Here is a 19,728-nt window from a genome sequence, read left to right as displayed (position 1 = left end):
TGTCTCCTCTTCTGCTACAATGACCACCAGGTCTCCCTCTCCATTAGACAGTAGGCCATGGATCTTTTTCACTTAAGTGACTGACAACACGATGAAGGCGACGGTCCTGACTGCCTTGAACCCCTGCAGCCGATGTGGAGACGCCAGCAAACTTGTCGATCCAGACACAAGGGGGTTCGAAGGGTAGCTCAGGAGCTGCATGGTTCCCTTGACTTATCCTCCCAGTGGAAGACCAATGTTGTCGGACTAGCTTCTCTTTGGTTGTGGGTGGCATCTAGACCCCTTTGGTTGGACATTGTTGATGGTAAGATCTGGGAGAGCTTTTTAATTTGGTTAGCTGTTGAGAGGGGGTTGGTTCCACTCTCACCCTTGGAGGGGTTGGGGGGCATGAGTGTGCTGAGTGAGATCAAGGAGTGAGGGAGGGCTCTAATAGTTTGGAACTTGGAGCCTTCACCTTGAGATGAGTTAACCCGAATATGGAGGGCAACCAGTTCAAGCCACCTGAGGGGGGCAAACTACTGGGGCACTATCTGATTCTGTTATGGCTGGGCTTTTCCTCCTGGTTTAAGTTATTTTCTTCTGTGGCAGCAATGAATGTTCAGGGCTTAAACTTGCCGGTGAAACTCAAATCCCTGCTACACTGATTACATGTCAAGCAAATAGACGTCACCCTCCTACAAGAGACTCATCTCTTGGCAGAGGATATTAGGAGGTGTTGATCTTGATATTTTCTTGTACAATTTCACTTCAATGCCCACACTAAGACTAGAGGGGTGGCTATTCTGATTGGTCAAATGGCATCCATGCAGGTGATGCGATCAGACTAGTTGGGGAGGGTCGTGTACTTCGGGTTGAGGGATCTCTTTATGGTAGAGCCATCACCTTGGTTTCAGTTTATGGCCCAAAAGACCACAAGGACCACTTCTACTCCTGGTTGTTTCCCTTTTTGTCTGCCCACTTGAGCACTGAAACCCTTATTGAGGGAGACTTAAATGTAGCCCTCCAGGGGGCGTGGCCAAGATGTCGGAGTAGACGGACGCGTCTTTCGGAGCTCCGCCACCCGGGCCCAGAAACAGCGGAGCGGTGGGCCCGGCCCTCTACAGTAGGGCGGCCTCGAGCAGCGGAGGACAAGGGCAGTGCCTCGGGGCCGCGTGGGGCGCCCCGAGAACCTGAGGGGCAGGCCCCCGGACCGGGCCTGCTTGGGCGGCGGCGGAGGCAGGGCCGCGTGCAGCTGGAGTTGGCAGCCGGGCCTCTGACCCTGCAGACGGTGTGGGGGCGGACGGCTGGGTCCCGGCCTGACGGCGGCGGCCTCGGCCTGTGGCCCCCGACGGTGGTGGTGAGTGGGGGCCCGCAGCACTATTGGGCGGAGAAAGGACTCATACGGACGGTGTGCGGCCTGGGCCTTTGGTCCGGAGCGGCTGGAGACTAATTGCGGCCCTGCTTGCGAGGCCCTGAGGGGCTGGTGGCGCGGTGGGGGGCTGCTTTGCCGCCTCGTGACGTGGTGAGCGGGTGGCCCCTCGGGCGCGCCACGACGGCGACATAAGGTGGTCAGCGGGACTTTTCGGCCCGCGGCGCGGCACTGAGAGGTGCGAGGAGGCAGTGGATGGCAGTGCTGTACGGCTAGGGCCGGCTGCCCTAAGAGGGTCCGGGAGTGACTGGCGGCGGCCCCCTAGGGGGGGACATGACGAGTGCTCTTCCAGCTGTGGTGGCAGTAGTTCAAGGCGGCCTTAGTGGAGTGCAGGCGACGCTGTAGACGGCGTTGGGAGCTCGGCGAGACGGCTCGGCCCACAGTGAGGGGACAGAGAGTCTGTAGAGCAGACATACATGTGGGGACATCAGCAGCGGCCTTGTGGACACTGATAAGGTGGTGATGGCATCTTCTAAGCCTAAGAGGGACCAATCGGTCCGAGAGATGCTAACTAGATCACATCCGTCGCAGAGCTGACAAGCTGAGGCCACGGCTTCGACACGGGGGGCCGACCAGTTGGGCGACATGGAGGCGGATGGGGAGGCCCCGTTTACAAAGAGTTTCCTTACCTCTTTGTTCGACTCGTTGTGGGTGGATCTGCAGGAGCTTCGCAGAGACATCTCCCAGGAAGTTTAAGATCTGCGTTCTGACATTACTTCTCTGGAGGAAAGAGTGTCCAGCATTGAGAATAATGAGATCTCCAGAGGGAAGGAGGTCTAGCAACTCCAGCAGGAGATACACTGTCTGCGTGAGCATCAGGAACAGTTGCAGATTATGACTTAAGACTCAGAAAATTGCTCTAGGCGCCATTACATACGAATCAGGGGGGTCCTGCAGGCGGCCGAGGGAGATGATGTCCGAGAGTTCGTTACGGCTTTGTTGAACTCCCTCTTGTCTCCTGAGAGCCCACGGGAGATTCTTCTGGACCGGGTCCATAGAGCGAGCCGGGTGGGGGGTGTTGGGGTGCGCCCTCCCAATATTTTAGCGTGCGTCCATAATTTTCTGGTTAAAGAAGCAATACTCGGAACTTGCCGCAGATCCAGTTTTGGGGGCACTACTTGCAGCTTTATCAGGACCTCTCTGTGTTGACGTTGCAGAGACGCAGAGAGTTTAAGCCTATCACGGACCACCTCCGGACGGGCTCCACGTCCTATACCTGGAGTCATCCCTTTCGCCTGGTTTTCCGATGGGGTGATCAGCTGAGACAGGTGAGGACGCTCCAAGAGGCCGGTCGGGTGCTGGGGCTGGAGTAGCCGGAGCAGCGGGCCGGATCCCCCGGGGGGGGCCCTGCTGGGAGCCGACCCGGATGGCGGCGCAAGGAGAAAAAGCGGAAGCCGTCGCGGCCGTCGTCCAGAAAGCGAGCGCGGGAGAGACAAGCTGTTTTGAACAGCGCCGCCGCCGGTGCTGGCCCATAGGCCCTGATGGCCACTGCTGATGGAGGGAGGTGCCGGTGGGCCGCCCGGCAGAGGTGAAGTGGACCGGACTGGGGCAGAGGCTGGGTGGCTGGGCTTCTGGGAGTCAGGAGTGAGCCCGGCGGTGTGTCCCCGACTTCGGTTGGAACTCTTCCTCGATGTGATCTGCACCTGTTATGCCTCTTTGTCTTGTTATACTGTACCCCCTCTACAGGTCATTTGCTCATTGCTGGGGATCATTATGGGATTCCCTGTCTGTCTTAACTGGAGCTGCCCGACGCTTGGCTTCATAGTAGGGGCCCGGCAGTCACGGTTCCTACCCCCTCACCATGGGTTTAAGTTTTAAGTGTATTAGCTTCAATGTTCGTGGCCTCAATAATCCTCCGAAGAGGTTGGCGATCCTGTCCTTTTTGGAGCGCTCTGGGAGTCAGGTCTGTTTATTGCAGGAAACGCATCTACTGGCTGCGGACACACATCGTATGCGCTCTAGGTGGTTTCCTCAGCAGTACTGGTCCTCCACTTCCATGAAGCAGGGTGGTGTGGCGATCTTGTTTTCGAGGTCCTTCCACGGGGAGGTTGTTGCTAAGATCCATGAGGTCAAGGGTAGATATCTGGCTCTGATAATCTGCATAGGCTCCTTTCATTTCACACTGGCCAATATATACGCACCCAACACTCAACAAGAAAGTTTCATTAAGCAGGTGCTCTCTTCGATGTTTACGACCTCAGACAGGGCCTTACTCGTGGGTGGGGACTTTAACATTGTTCTGGACAACGATTTAGATAGATTGGGGCATAGGTATGGGCAGACTGGGGCTTTAGCCTCGGCAGGGGTACAATGGCTAGCTGATTGTGGTTTGGAGGATGTCTGGCAGATGGCCCACCCGGGTCTGCAAGACTACTCATTTTACTCTGCAGCGTCTAGAACCTATGCACGCATAGATTACTTCCTGGCCACCTCGGAGTTCCGCGAATGGGTTCATGAGACGTCGATTGAGCCGAGGGCTTGGGTGGATCATGCCCCCATAACTGTGACGGCCCGTGTGGATGCCGGTCCGGCGTGGGGTCCGGGGTGGCGCTTCCGGGACATGATGCTGCAGTCTCGGGAGGTGGCGGACTATCTTGAACAGAGCGATAATGGATTGACTAGCAAAGGAACATTGTGGGAAGCGCTTAAAGTGGTCCTGCGTGGGGAGGTGATTTCCCTCTCGGCTACAGAAAACAAGGCCCGGAGGGATAAGCGAGAGGCCCTGGAGAGGAGAGTGGCGGCCCTGGAGCGTTCCCATAAACATACAGGAGCTCCCAGAGTCTGGAGGGAACTGGAGAAGACAAGCTTACAATTGAGAAGATTGGACTGGGATAGGGCGGAGTTTGCTTTAGCACGCCTTAAACACAAGTACTAAGTTGGGGGCAACAGAAGTGGGAGGCTTCTGGCTCAGAAGTTGAGGGCCCAGAGACAAGCCTCTGCGGTGCACATGGTGCGCTCCTCCTCACGGGGGAGGCGCACACGGATGAGCAGATCGCTGAGGCCTTTGCTGATTTCTACCGGGAACTCTATACGGTGTACACGGCTATTGATTGCGACCCCTCCCCCTATTTTTCTGACTGTGCCATCACGCCGCTTAGAGAGCAGGATGCGACTCTCCTCGATGAGCCTATGCGGTTGGAAGAGGTGATATCGGCGATTTCATGCTTGAAGGCTGGGAAGTCGCCTGGTCCGGACGGTTTTACTCTGCTTTTCTATAAAACTTTCTATTCGGAGCTGGCCCCGGTACTTACCCGATTATTCGACTCTTTTGCAGCGACTAAAACTCCTGTTCCTAGTATGCTTGATGCTATTATCACAGTCATCCCTAAGCCCAGGAAGAACCCGGAGGACTGTGGATCTTACCGGCCCATTTCACTCCTTAACATCGATGCCAGGCTGTTTACGGGCATATTGTCGCAGCGCCTAAACCCATATATGCCCGGGCTCGTTGACCCAGATCAGGCGGGCTTCATACCCCACCGACAATGTGGAGATAACACTTAGCGGATTTTGCATCTGATAGATAATACACATCGGTCCCGTAGGGAGGCACTCCTTCTTACTATTGATGCAGAGAAGGCATTCGACAGAGTGCATTGGCCGTACCTCTTCCGAGTGTTGGAGCTTTTTGGTATGGGGCCGACACTCCTGACGTGGATCAAGTGCGTCTACAGCAGACCAAGAGCGGTGGTGCGCGTCAATGGAACAGTCTCATTGTCGTTCCCCATGGGAAGAGGAACGAGGCAGGGGTGCCCTCTTTCCCCGCTTCTGTTGGAACCCTTGGCACAGAGGCTTCGAGCTGCCCCTCATATTACGGGCATTAAGTTTGGGGGTGAGCACCACCTTATTAGTCTGTATGCGGATGATGTGATCCTCACGCTCGCAGAGCCCATGGTTTCGCTTCCGGTGCTCGTGGACGCTTTAGATGCATTTGGTGCGATCTCTGGGTTCAAAGTGAATGTGCAGAAGTCGCAGACCTTGAATCTGTCGGTACCTTCGGACCACGAGGCAGAGTTGTGCTCTAGATTTCCCTTTATATGGGAGTCCTCGCATATCCCGTATCTGGGCATTGTTCTAGCGAAGACAGCGGCACGGACAGCCCGTTTGAACTACACGGCCCTCTCTAGGGAGATACTCAGGGATCTAGAGACATGGAGGAAGTATAAACTATTGTGGTTCGGTAGGATCTCTGCAATTAAAATGATGATCTTGCCGCGCATACTCTACCTGTTTCAGACCCTTCCTCTCACTCCGCCACCTAACACGCTAGCTACGCTTCAGGCGGCGATCATGAAGTTTATGTGGGACCAGAGGCCCGTGCGGATCTCTCTTAACACTCTGTATCGTCCCAAGTCGGAGGGTGGGTTGGCGGTGCCCAGTCTGTTAAAATATTACCAGGCGGCACAGCTAGGTTTTCTGGTTGAGTGGAACCGACAGCTGACAGAAAAGCATTGGTGTTTTATGGACCAGGCGGTGGCTGGTTCACATGTCCGGAGAGAGCCTTGGTTACGGCGTCGACATAGAGTGACGGGCCTCTACTCCTCTCCTATCACGGGTGCGACCCTTGGGGTGTGGGACGCGGTGGCGCTCGGATGCGGCTTGACGACCTAACCTTCCCCCATGACACCGATATGCGCAAACCCAGAGTTTGCTCCCGGCTTCAGCTCGAAGGGCCTTCAGCGTCAACATGCGAAGGGATGCAGAAGGGTGGGGTGCCTCTTTGATAAGGATGGTATTATTCCCTTTGACCAGCTCTGGGAGATTTATGGCCTAATGGAAGCAGATAGATTGCCCTGTTATCAGGTCCGGGGTGCTGCAGCCAACAGTCAAGCCTTTAGTTGCTAGAACGCTTACACCATTTGAGAAATGGCTGGTAGGGAAGAAAGATAAGCGGTTGGTATCAGAAATCTATGCACATCTTTTCAGGGCCGTATCCTTTGACAAGACGAAGGGGCAGCAGCACTGGGAGAAGGAGTTGGAGACAGAATTTACAGAGGAGGAGTGGGAGGGAATTTACTTCAGGGTGCACCACGCGGCTCACCATATTCCGGGGGTTGTAACGGCCTTTAAGATCGCTACTTCCTGGTACTATACCCCTGCGAGAATCCGTGAGTGGGATTCTACTAAATCTGGGCTCTGCTGGAGGTGTTGTGGGAATACGGGCTCGCTCATCCACCTGCTGTGGCACTGCCCGAAGCCGACGAGATACTGGAATTGTATTTTGGATGAGATCGACAGAGTATTTTCCACAGAGATCCCAAGGTTCCCGGCATACACTATTCTGGGTTTATCTAACCCTCTCACCTTTCCCCTCCGTTCTTTGAGGGGTCGTCAGATTGCCCTTGCGCTCAATGCAGCACATCAGGTGATTCTTGGATTGTGGGGCACGGATGGGGTCCCGAGCTATACCTCCTGGCTTTATAAGCTTTGGTATATTCTGGCCATGGAGAAACTAACTTTAGTGGCTGATCAGAGGGCAGATGAATTAGCTGAGCTGTGGAAACCCTTTATTCAGATCCTATCTGCTGAATTTAACAAACTCAAATGCCCTGTATATCTGAAGGTGCTGAGGTTACTTGGAACTGATTGATTGGGGCATACGTAGTAGGGCTTGGGGTGGGAGTCGGACGGGTGACGCTAATGGCCGGGAGGTGGGGTACGGGTGGGCGCAGGATGGACTATAGCTGAGCTTTGCTATGAGGGGTTCTGTTGTGTTATTTGTTACGGTTGTCTGTGACTTTTCCTTCTGTTCTTTCTTTTTCTTATGACGAGGCATCGGCTCTCGCTAGCTCTCATTCTGGTTTGGGTTTTATGCTGGAGAGACGGGTATGCACTTAGCTGTGGCTTTACAGCCCTTTCATTGGAGCTTCTTCCTTGAGCTTGTTGACGGAAGATGTGATACACTGCCTGCCCGAGAGGTTGTAGGTGCATGGCTGTGTAATGTGTTTCTTGCATCATAAACAGATTTGGTCCATAAATGTAGCCCTCCACTCTGACCTGGATCAATCCCACTCTGTGTGGCAGACACTTTGTCCTCTTGCATCCCCGACGCAGGATACAGGATATTTGGTGATACGGTCACCTGACTGACAGGGACTTTAGGTTTTTTTCGCATGTCCATAAGCCCGACTATATTTTTGCTAGCCCGACTGTCCAGTCTATGGTGGAATCCTCCGAGACAGGGACCGAGTCCTGTTTCAGCATACCCCGGGTTACGCTACTCTATTGTTCTGCCAACAAATGATTTACAGAAGGACTGAGGTAAAATATGTTGCACTTATCCTAAAAAGGTAATATCTCCACTTAATATTACACGGGAACGGAAAGCCAGTGCTTCATCTCCTTCCCCACAGGATCAGATGGCATGTGTGTATATATATATATATCAAACCAAGGCCCTTTCAGGGATAGAGTGACGCATAAATTATGCAAAACACAAAGGAGAACTCTGGGAAGTTCCCAATTTTAGGTGGAGAGCTGCTCTAGTAAGGAGCACCTTGCAACACCAGCGACACTCTAGATTTGCTCACCTCAAATGTCTGCTTATCTAGCAAAGTCTTTAAGCATAGGATTAGCACAGTGCTATCCTCGCCGAGCTAGATAGTGACAAAGTCTTTTGCCATTTATACAGCAAAATCTTTAAGCATAGGATTGACATAGTGTCATCCTTGCCGAGCTGTAAAATTACAAAAGCCATTTACCACTCCAGGCACAGTATTACAGCTTTGGACTGGTCAAATACCATCCAAGCCAACCTGGAATGAGTAAAGCAACCCCTGACACGTGTTTCGCTCTCATTAGAGCTCTTCAGAGGGGTATAGCTTTGTCTAGACACAAGGGAGCACCCAGTATAAGTCAAACCAAGGCCCTTTCAGGGATAGAGTGACGCATAAATTATGCAAAACACAAAGGAGAACTCTGGGAAGTTCCCAATTTTAGGTGGAGAGCTGCTCTAGTAAGGAGCACCCTGCAACACCAGCGACACTCTAGATTTGCTCACCTCAAATGTCTGCTTATCTAGCAAAGTCTTTAAGCATAGGATTAGCACAGTGCTATCCTCGCCGAGCTAGATAGTGACAAAAGATTTTTGCTGTATAAATGGCAAAAGACTTTGTCACTATCTAGCTCGGCGAGGTGCTCATCCTATCTCCAGTCCCTAACAAACCCGGCATCAAACCGAGTCCAAATATCACCACAAGCACCCCTCCGACATATATAAATATGCACTTACAAGCACATCCTATCATCAATCAATATGACCTCTATCCAGCTCAGAAACACAATCCAGTCGTGCCCCTACCTCATGGGTGTATAACCTTCACCCTGGTAGCAGTGCAGTCTACAATTTTTTTTTTAAGAATGCGACTGGCATCACAATGGGTTTTTAAACCTCCCGCTGCCCAACCCCACCTACCGCATCACATCACACGTACATACAGATCTTCTATACTGTATTCCCATAAAGAACCTCTGATTGTAAACACATTTTTCATGTATAAGTGATATAATGGTGAACACTGTATTGTAGCCACACAGGATTAGATGGGGTATTTGATAGGAACGTGAAGTATTTTGTGGATAGTATTCAGTCTATGTTTTGAATGTGTAATATATGTTTTAGGATGGTTTGTGTGTAATTATATGTGATTATGTTTTGTAGCCCTGAAGAAGTCCACGACAAAATGCGTTGGCTATGGTGAAGTAATGATGATGTTTTAAAGAAGAAGAATATGAATTAAAGAGAAGAAAAATACTTTTTGATACTACCAATGGCCTAAGGAGTGTTTTTTTTGTGATGTCGTTAAAGTGAGAATGTTCTCTGGATGAAGATGATCCCTTTTTTGGACACTGATCAAATAATAAATCAGACAGAGGTGCTGGGGTCATCTTTTTTCTATATTTATCGTTCTGCCATTGGTCCCACCCACTGACCGGGAGTGGAGAGTGAATGAGGTGGCTGTTCGTGATCCAGTCCTCCGAAACAGTATCCTGGATGGCCTCAACAACTGTTTTAAGGAGAATGACCTGCAGGGAATGGCCCCAGCAACTCTTTGGGATGGTGCAAAAACAGTGATTTGGGGGGAATTCATTAGCCACACAACTATGTTCCGCCACCTCTAGAAGCCTAGAGCTGGAGGCTACTATAAATAAACTATAAATTGACTTCAAGTGCTCTGGCAGTAGGAAGACCTATTGTGCTTTATGTACAGCGGGGGGGACTTGAGGCAGTACTAGCTAAGGACACTGTAAGCTTTTGGCGACAAAGCAGTTATACTACGAAAGTGGGGGGATAAGGTTGTTAGGCTACTCGCTCGCAAAATGCACATTCAAAGTCTGCAGAACCATATAGTCTTGATTAAGGATGAAGAGGGGCAAAGTTAAACAGAGACGTATGACATACTACAGGTCTTGTGGGAAGCTAGCCTGGTGTGTGGTGGGCACCCAAGGTCCTTACACCTTATAACAGGTCCAGGCACCCCCTCTTAGTGAAGTGTAGGAAAAGTCTAGAAGCCAGGCTCTCTAGAGGTAGCTGTGGATGAGCAGCCAAGGCTTATCTATGAGACATGCAAAGCTCATGCACTACCACTGTAGCCACACAATACTAACACACATGAAAGAAAATGCTCAGTTGTACAAAATAAAGGTGCTTTATTTTTTTAACACAACACCACAAAATACTTGAAGGGCAACCCTCCAATAGGACGTAACTAATACACTAAATATATACACTAGCAATCAGAAATTGGCATAGAAAAGGTTATAAAACAATGCAAATAGCAATAACCAATAGTAACCCTAGGGAGAGCACAAATCATATATCAATAAAATGGAATGTGAACACAGGACCCCAACCTAGGTAAATGGAATGTGTAGGGGCAGCTGGGGGTACTAGAAAACCACAGAGGTAGGTAACTCAACACCCCCCAGCGACCAGGAAAGCAGGACTAAATCACTGGATTTTCCCCAAACCACCCAAAAGGAGTAAAAGCAGAAAAAGAAGACACCCAGACAAGACTGCAGAAAACCAGCGGTGGATTTCTGAAGACAGAAGACCTGTGGAGAGAGGAGTCGAAGTCCAAGAGTCACATTGGAGTTCAGAAGGAGTAGGAGCTACTACCCACCCAGCTGTACTTGCAGGAGTTGGTCGACGGTGAGGAAGAATAGGTCTTGCACTGCAGCCCTGGAGCCGGAGAAGAGTTCCTGAAGGATGCAGAAGATGTCCCACGCTGGAGTTAAGATTGCAGACTTGTGTCAGTGCAGGAATTCCACCAACAAGGCTTGGCAAAGGCAAACTCGCGGTTAGTGGAAAAACGGTGCTGCTGGGGACCAGTAAGGCCCAGGAGGGGGAGTCACAGGGGACCCTCAGCGTCGCAGACAGTTCCCATAGGAGTCCAACAGGACGGGGACACAGAAGTTGCAGAAGGAACCCACACAGCACTACAAGAGAGGATCCCACGCTGCCGGAGAGCTACGCAGAAGGCTGTGCTTTGCAGCAAGGAGTGCTGGGGGCTTGAGCTGTACGTAGCCGGAAGATCCCTTTGAGGAGATGCAAACAATTCTTGGCAGCTGCAAAAGACGCGGTGCAAGGGGGTACTTTCCTGTGTGGGAAGGCAAAGGCTTACCTCCACCAAAGTTGGACAGCTGACAGAGAGGACCAAGAGGACTACTCCGGAATACCACCTGTGATGCAGGATCCATGCTGCTCAAGATGAGGGGAGATCCAAGCAGCGGGCATTGTTTGCTGTAGGTACCTTTGGATGCAGGGCAGTGACTCCTTCGCTCCAAAGGAGATTCCTTCCTCGTCTTGTGCAGGCTGAAGAGCTGCTGTGTTCTAGGGATGCAATGCCGGGGAAATATTGCAAAGCTGGCAGGAGTTGTGGAAACAGTGTTGCAGAAAGGCTTCTTCGTTGCTTGCAGCGTTGTCGGTTCCTGGAGGGTTCAGTTGCAGTTCCAGTAGCCAGAAGTCGAAGAGAAGGTTGCAAAGAAAGCCTGTTGGGGTCTTGCAAGCTGAATCTGAGACCCACCCAAGAGAGAGACCCTAAATAGCCCTGAAAAGGGGATTGGTCACCTAACCAGGTAAGCACCTAACAGGAAGGGGCTCTCACATCACCTGCCTGGACTGGCCACTCAGATGCTCCCAGATGTCCCTGCCAACCTTGGAAACAAGATGGCAGGACACTGGGGGCCCTCTGGAGGAGCTCTGAGCACCACCCCTGGAGTGGTGATGGACAGGAGAGTGGTCACTCCCCTTTCCATTGTCCAGTGTCACGCCACAGCAGGGACTGGGGGTCCCTGAACCGGTGTGGACTGGTTTATGCACGGAGGGCACCAAATGTGCCCTTCAAAAGGCTACCCCTCCAAAGCCAGTCGCACCTATTCCCAAAGGGAGAGGGTGTTACCTCCCTTGCCAAAGGAAATCCTTTGTTTTGCCTTCCTGTGCTTGATCAGATAAAGCAGCAGGAGGGCAGAAACATGTCTGAGGGGTGGCAGCAGCTTGGGCTGCCCAGAAAACCATGTAGGACTGGTGGTAGCAATGCTGAGGGCCCTCTAAGGAGCCCCCAAAGTGCATGGAATCATACTTCCAACACTTGTAACAGTATTGGGGTATGATTCCGACATGTTTGATACCAAACATGCCCAGGTTCGGAGTTACCATTATGTAGCTGGACATCGGTAATGACCCATGTCCAGTACACGCGTTAAATGGCATCCCCGCACTCACAAACTCCAGGAAAATGGATCTGGAGTTTCTGGGGGCACCTCTGCTAGTGCAGGGGTGCCCTCGCACAGTTACCTGCACCCTTCCCTCTGGGCTGAGAGGGCCTACCATAGGGGTGACTTATAGTGACCTTGTGCAGTGACCTGTAGTGAAAACAGGTGCATACACCTGTTTCACGCAGACTGCAATGGCAGGCCTGCAGAACCCTTTGCATGGGCTCCCTATGGGTGGCAGAATAACTGCTGCAGCCCCTAGGGATCCCCTGGAACTCCAATGCCCTGGGTACCTAGGTACCATATACTAGGGACTCACATGGGGAGGGGACCAGTATGATATCTGTGGGAAGAAAAAGGTAGTGTTTACAGGAGAGAGCATACCTACTGGGGTCTTGGTTAGCAGGATACCAGTAGACACAGTCAAACACACTGACAACAGGCAGAAAATGGGGGTAACCATGCCAAGAAAGAGTGTTTTTTTCCTACAGGTCTTTACAGACTATTATGTTGCATTATATAGAGGAGAAGCCCGGGATCCCTGTTTGCAAGACGCTTATTCTTGAGGAGGTGCTTTTTCCGGATTTGGAGGCCTCCCTGCGTGAAGACTTTGAATGGCCCATTACACAGCAGGTGGTCCTGCAGGCCTGCAAAACTGCTGTCAAATAACAAAGAGCCAGGACCCAAGTCCTTCCCAAATTAATTGTAAAAGGCCTTTGTGGACTTTTTCCCCCATAATCTTACAAATGTTTTCAATTTTTTTTTTTGACCACCCGGGAGGTTAACCCCTATATGACAGACTCCATACTGACTTTAATTGTGAAGCCTGAAAAAGAGCCACAGGAATGCGGTTCATACCGGCCTATTGTCCACTTTGATAGCAATGTTAAAATCTATGCTAAGCTTCTGTTTCAAAGATTGAAAAAGAGATGGAGGACTCTGATCTCTCCATTTCAGTTGGGTTTCATTAGCAACCCTCAGACGGGGGACAACACATGCTTGGAGATCAATGTGGTTGACAACATCGACCCTGATCCTCCTTCTCTCGATTGATGCTGAGAAGGCCTTTTGTAGGGTCGATTGGGACTTCTTATTGAAAACTCTGGACAAAACAATGTTGGGCCCCCATGTCCGAACTCACATCTTAAGCCAACTATGTAAGACCAACTACCAAGATTCGGATACACTGTAGCTCCCCCAGCCAATTCCACTGACAATGGGACTCACCAGGGTTGCGCCCCCTTTCGACCATGATTTTTGCACCGACGGTGGAATCCTTGTTCCAACATATGCAGACCAAATCCCACATAACCAGCTTGTCCACAAAAACAGGCCATGTAAATATGCCTGTTTACAGATTACATTTAATGTTTTCTGACCAATCCAGCAATTTCTTTGCCCACATTGTTCGACAAACTAGAATGTTTCTATTTGGTCTCTGGCTTTAAAATTAACCATCACAAATCTACTGCGATGGGAGTAGTATGGAATCAGGGTGGAAGCAGAGCGGTGGCACAGACATTCCTTCTGAAGGTCTCCTAGATGACGATTGAATATCTTGGTGTGGTTATTCTTTCACAACCCAGAGACATCTATAGGTGCAATGAACCTCCCCTTTTGGACATCTGGTCTGCAATACAGGGTGAATGTCTTCAAGCTCATATTATAATGATGCCTCACCCCAGTCCATCTAAAGACGATGTTTAGGGCCTCTGATGAATGTTAGAGGGATTGTACTGCCAAGAGAAACTATGTACATATGTGGTGGGAATGCCTGAAGGTGCGGTCTTTTTGGGATCGGTTGTCTGAAGGCATATGGAATATGAAAAACATCAGTGTCCCTCGGTCACCTCAGGCAGCTCTTTTAGGCCACATGGAAGAGGAGGGCCTTCCACCCTGTTCGGGGGCAGAGAAGACGTTGATCATGCCCCTCCTCATAGAGGCTCGCCTTGTGATAGCTCAGAGCTGGAGGATCGCTGCTTCGCCAATTGTAGATCAGTGGAGGGTGAAGGTCTAGTCCATTTATGTGATGAGATGGTTGACAGTTATCCTGAGGGACTCTGTAAGCAGGTTTGATGAAGTATGGACACCATTTATGACGTATGTGAAACAAACCACAGACTTGATTCAGTCACCTCTTCCGCTGCAGCAGGCTGGGGATGAGGCACGTAGTGATTGTATTGAGAGGGTTAGCGATGCCTGTATGAACTGACTGTAATGGTTAATTTGGAATTATGCCCTGATGTAACATCAGACCCAGTGGGAATGATAATGATTGTTCTGCCCTGCTATTTCCCTCTCCTGTTGCAAACATGTAATGTTTTTAAAATGTGTAACTAAAGTTGTTAAAAAACAGTTTTCTAGATGGCAAGTGAAAAAACTGTAAAGCACAGTCAAACTAGGAACAAACCATTTGTGATGATTCTCTGTGTCCAGTAACAGTCGTGTAGCCACTGGGTTTCATCACATAACATTTAATAACCTTACACATGAAACTTACTTACTAGTCCAATTTTCAAAATGTTACTGTGAATACAACTGTAGAAGCCCTTACTTGATCCAATTAAGGAGACAACTTTGATGCTGAGGTGAGACAAAATGAGGTCAATGGCTTCCTCTTGGAGGATGTAAAGTTATAGTGAGAATGAAAAAAGAAACAGTAGAGCAAACTAAAACGGTGGGAGGGCGAATGAGCTTCAGGAAATGAGTGAGGATCCTGGGAGTATATCACTTGCAAGGGAGGCAACAGCCAGTCCAGTGCATCATATTTAGGAAAGCTCATGTAATCTTAAAGTAACAGGATACCTTTTCATTGCTTTCAGTAAGGCCCAAGAGGGTGCATTTGTTCTTTCATGTTGTACAAGTTCAACACCTTTTGCAACTAAGTTGCTGTAATTCAGACTTAAAATTAGTGTTTTTTTCTAATCATAAAGCAGACACTCAGGAAAACAAAAATCACCTTTGTGAGGCCTACAAAAGGTACTAATAATTATATAGATGTATAATTATATAGACACTGACATTCTGTAATTATTCATGGAATCACACACAGAGCCCGGAATTATTGAAGAGTTTATGACGATCAATGTGGATCCTAGGATGTAGAATGTGCCTCGAACATTCTACTTCATTGAAGGAGCAGCTTATAGTACTTACTATAAGGAGATTAATACCAGACAAATGAGGAGTAGGAGAGCACACATTTTTAAATGAAATCATATGATGTAGAAAGCCTGAAATCCTCTGCATTATCCTAAAAATAATGCACAATTTAAGTAACACATTACATCTTCCACACAGGAAAAGCAAGCCCTGGAATTCCATCTTCAACGGATCTGTTATCCAGCAAAAACAAGCAAGTTCAAAGCTTATGTGGAAAGGAAATATGAAAGGGATGACAATGAACACACAAATAAAACAGAAATATCCACTGGCAGAATCACAAAACAATTCATATTTTAGATAAATACATGGGTTTTATACAATTATATTTTAAAGAAATCGTGTGTATTTTATCTTCCAGGACAGGTGTAAACAAAATACTCACAGATAAGGAATGCACTGTGATCTGATCCGAGGAGGCTGGAGAAGCAGTGGCAGTTAGACTCATTGTAGGGCTGGTGGTTAGGGTTAAAGGAATACCTTGGCTTGGGTTTGCATGAAGTAAAAAAGTACCTGGGGTTGTAGTGGGCTGCAAATGTATAGACTAAAAACAAAAAATGTAGTTTACTTTAAACTTTGCTTAAAAGTGAAAAAACATACATTACATATATGAACATTAAACGGTCTACATAAGCAACTGTCAAAGAAGCCAAACACCATAGTGTGTGAATGTTTGTGTAGCATCACAATCAATAAGTAGGCCTCAAAAGATTACAGAACTGTGAAGGCAGATTCTTATTGTTATCATAGCTCAAATTCCTTGTGATCTGAACCACTGTGTATAGGTCTCACATTCTTATGAATACACAAGACATCCCTGCTGATCATAACTTAAGACATTTTAACAGTGAACAATTAATTGTGTCCATGCTTGAAATAAATGTGCCAAGTAATCAAACAGTGTCTTCCCAACCACTGCACTAATTTAAATCAGTGAACCAGGATTGATGGGAAAATGTCGACATTTCTCCTTATGTCAGCACAACAAACCTCTTATAGGCCATCAGTGTGAACATTATTACCAGTTAAGACACTAAAAATGTGTATTTTTTGTGTCTTAACTGGTAATAATGGCCTCTGTCCAGCCTTCAGGGGCTCCATCTTCGACATAATATCACCCCACGCACACACCTCCACCAACTACTTTCTCCTCTGTGACCTCAACTATCACATCGACAACTGCAACAACCACAACACCGCCTCCCTGCTCAAGAACTTCGCCACAATCGGCCTCAAGCAACTGGTCTCGTCGCCTACACACATCGCCGGACACACACTCGACCCCATCTTCTATGCCAGCAACACCACCTTCTGCAACACCTCCGCACTACGCTGGACCAACCACCACTGCATACACTTTTCCATCACCACGCCTACCGTCTGCCTCCACTCCCCACATAGGAAATAGAACCAGATCACTGAGGAGCAACTCACCAGTACCCTCAGCAAGTCACCACCTCCCACGGCCATAGATGCAAACATCTCGGCACTGAACTTCCACAAATGGATCTCCGAATGCACCAACACCCTAGCGCCACTTGGTAAGACCCCAGGTAAACAACTCTAAGAAGGCCAGCTGGTTCTCCCCCGCACTCCAGGCGCACCTGCAGACGTCTAGAAAAAGACGAAGGAACAGCAAGACCCCAGAGGACAAAGCCGTCTTCAAATCCGCCATCAACACTCACCATCATCTAATCAGATCCACTAGGAAATCCGCCCTGCAGGACCATATCAGGGCCATCGCACACAATATCAAACAGCTCTATTCGCCATGGTCAAAGAATTCGCCAAACCCCAATCAGAAGCTGCGAACATCCCTTATCCCAGGATCTCTGTGTCAGACTAGTCACCTTCTTCCATCGAAAAATCAAGGACATTTACGATAGCTTCGGACCCCAAAACCCTCCAAGCCCACCAGCAACCAACCGGCCCGGATCCCCCGCACCTCTGTAGATCCTACACCGCTGGGTCACCCTCACCATGTAGAAGATCCGCTCCATCATCAGTAGCATCCACTCCGGAGCCCCCATGAATCCCTACCCCCACCACATTTTCAAAAAAAGCCAACATCGCACCCAACTCCGCCACACTCTCAACTGTTCCTTAGAGACGGCTATCTTCCCAGAGGACTGGAAGCACGCCAAAGTCAACCCGCTCCTGAAAAAACCCACAGCCGACCCTCCGGATCTCAAGAACTACTGCCCAATCTCACTGCTGCCATACCCAGCCAAGGTTATCGAAAAGGCCATCAATGCACAGCTCCACAAACACACAGAAAATAACAACATCCTGGACATCTCCCAGTCAGGCTTCAGGAGCAACCCCAGCACGGAGACCGCCCACCTTGCCGCCACAGACTATGTCCACATGCTCCTTGACCGTGGCCAAACAGCAGCCCTCATCCTACTGGGCCTCTCGGCCGCTTTTGACATGGTCTCCCACCACGACCTCTGCTCCAGACTCCAGGCAGCTGGAATGCGCGGAAAGGCACTACAGTGAATATACTCCTTCCTGACGAAGAACACAGAGAGTTAGACTCCCGCCCTACCAGTGGGAACCTACAGAGATCAGCAGCGGACTGCCACAGGGCTCCTCTCTGAGCCCCCCACACTCCAACATTTACATGGCCCCACTTGTGTCCATCGTCAGAAGTCACGAACTAAACATCATCTCCTATGCCGATGACAACCAGCTGATTATCTCACTGACTGAAAACCCCACACCTGCCGAAAATAACTTCCACAACGGGATGGAAGCTGTCGCGGCTTGGATGAAGGAGAGCTGCCTCAAGCTCAACTCAGACAAGACAGAGATACTCATCATGGGACCCGCCACATCTCCCTGGGACGGCTCACGTTGGCCTGTGACATTTGACCCTACTAACACCCCTACCCCCATCAACGAACCACACCCGCAACCTTGGCTTCATCCTGGACTTATCTCTCGCAATGACCCGCCAGATAAACTGTCGCATTCTCCAGTTTCCACACACTCTGACTCCTCTGGAAAATCTTCAAATGGATCCCAAACGACTGCCACAAGACCATGACCAATGCCCTGGCTACCAGCAGGCTCGACTATGGCAACACCCTCTACAATGGCACCACCCAGAAGAATATGAAGAAACTACAGCACATTCAGAACGCCCCGCAAGACTCATACTGAGCATCCACTGCCACAAACACATCAGCAAACACCTGAAAGACCTACATTGGATCCTAGTCGAGAAAAAGATCAACTTCAAACTCCTCGTCCACGCATACAAGACTCTCCACGACTTAGGACCTACCTACCTCAACCATCACATCACCTTCTACTCCCCTGCCAGACCTCTCCGCTCAACAGGCACTGGCCGCCGTACCTCGCATAAGGAAGACATCGGCTGTAGAAAGATCCTTTGCCTACCTTGCGGTAAAGAGCTGGAACACCTTCTCTCTTCACCTCAGGCAGTCACCATCCTTACCTCAATTCAAGAAGGACCTAAAGACCTGGCTCTTCGACTGAATTACAGAGTAGTGCTTTATAAAAAGATGATTGATAAGCTCAAAAGGTGTACACATGAGCAATGAAAGACCAAATTTAGGTCCCAATGGGGATTACATATGGTTTGGGAGGAACCATGGATGTTAAACATTTAATAAAACTCATCACAACAGGTGATCTGAACAATAACAGCTGGATTGGGAAACTATAAAAAGGGCAAAAGGTACGAAAAATAAACTTTTACAGTGCCCACTGCAGGCCTTACTGGGGTAAAGGCAAAACAAATTTCATACAACAGCTACACCCTTAATGGGTTAGTATCCCAGGAACCACACCAGTTTACAAACTTGCCCCAGTATCCAGCTTAGATGAATTTTGTAGAGAAACATTTCTGGGTCAGGCTGACATCCACCACTTCAGACAGCAAGCAAATGTAGCCCATTGCTGCTGCTCAATTGTCAGCCATGGAGGTGTATATTGCGCATGTTCGGGTGCAGAACCCTTCCCTGTTCCTGAGACAAGAGGTCCTCCCAACTTGGTAGCCTGATCAGAAAATCGATGCTCCTGATCAGGAGGTCTGAGTATCACACCCCCATAACGCAATCCGGGGAAAAAAGGATGATTTGGGCCCGGTCATTCTTCAGAACTCAGGGCAAGAGAGGAACTGGCAGGAAGTTGTACAGAAGTCTCTTGTCCCATTCTATCCAGAATCACGCTCCTAACGAGTGCTCTTGCAGAAACTGTAATGCACAAAATTGTTGACAGTGCACGTTCTCTATGGTTGTGAAAAGATACAGTCAGAGGTCTCCCTATTGGTAGAATACAACTCTGTGTCACCTCAGATTGTACACACCACATTTATATGTAAGGTGACACTTGCTCAGTTTGTCCACTATGGCATTGAGATACGCCGTCAGGTGGTTGGCGACCAGTAAGATATTTTTGTGTTCCAGCCAAACTCT

At 49.4% G+C, this 19,728-nt stretch overlaps 1 protein-coding gene across 3 annotated transcripts in view; it reads right to left on the bottom strand.

Annotated features, from left to right (window-relative positions):
- Window positions 1–19,728, bottom strand: part of DMTF1 (cyclin D binding myb like transcription factor 1) — a 330,757-nt gene that overhangs the window by 106,609 nt on the left and 204,420 nt on the right. For all 3 annotated transcript variants that reach the window (XM_069228717.1, XM_069228718.1, XM_069228719.1), the window contains one exon: window positions 15,669–15,827. In XM_069228717.1, coding sequence (XP_069084818.1) covers window positions 15,669–15,827 — 159 coding nt within the window. The remainder of the gene's footprint in view (window positions 1–15,668; window positions 15,828–19,728) is intronic.

This window comes from Pleurodeles waltl, chromosome 4_1 (assembly GCF_031143425.1).
Source record: "Pleurodeles waltl isolate 20211129_DDA chromosome 4_1, aPleWal1.hap1.20221129, whole genome shotgun sequence".
Classification (NCBI taxonomy): domain Eukaryota; kingdom Metazoa; phylum Chordata; class Amphibia; order Caudata; family Salamandridae; genus Pleurodeles; species Pleurodeles waltl.
Note: the sequence above shows the minus strand (reverse complement) of the source record. Positions and strands in the feature narration are given on the sequence as shown.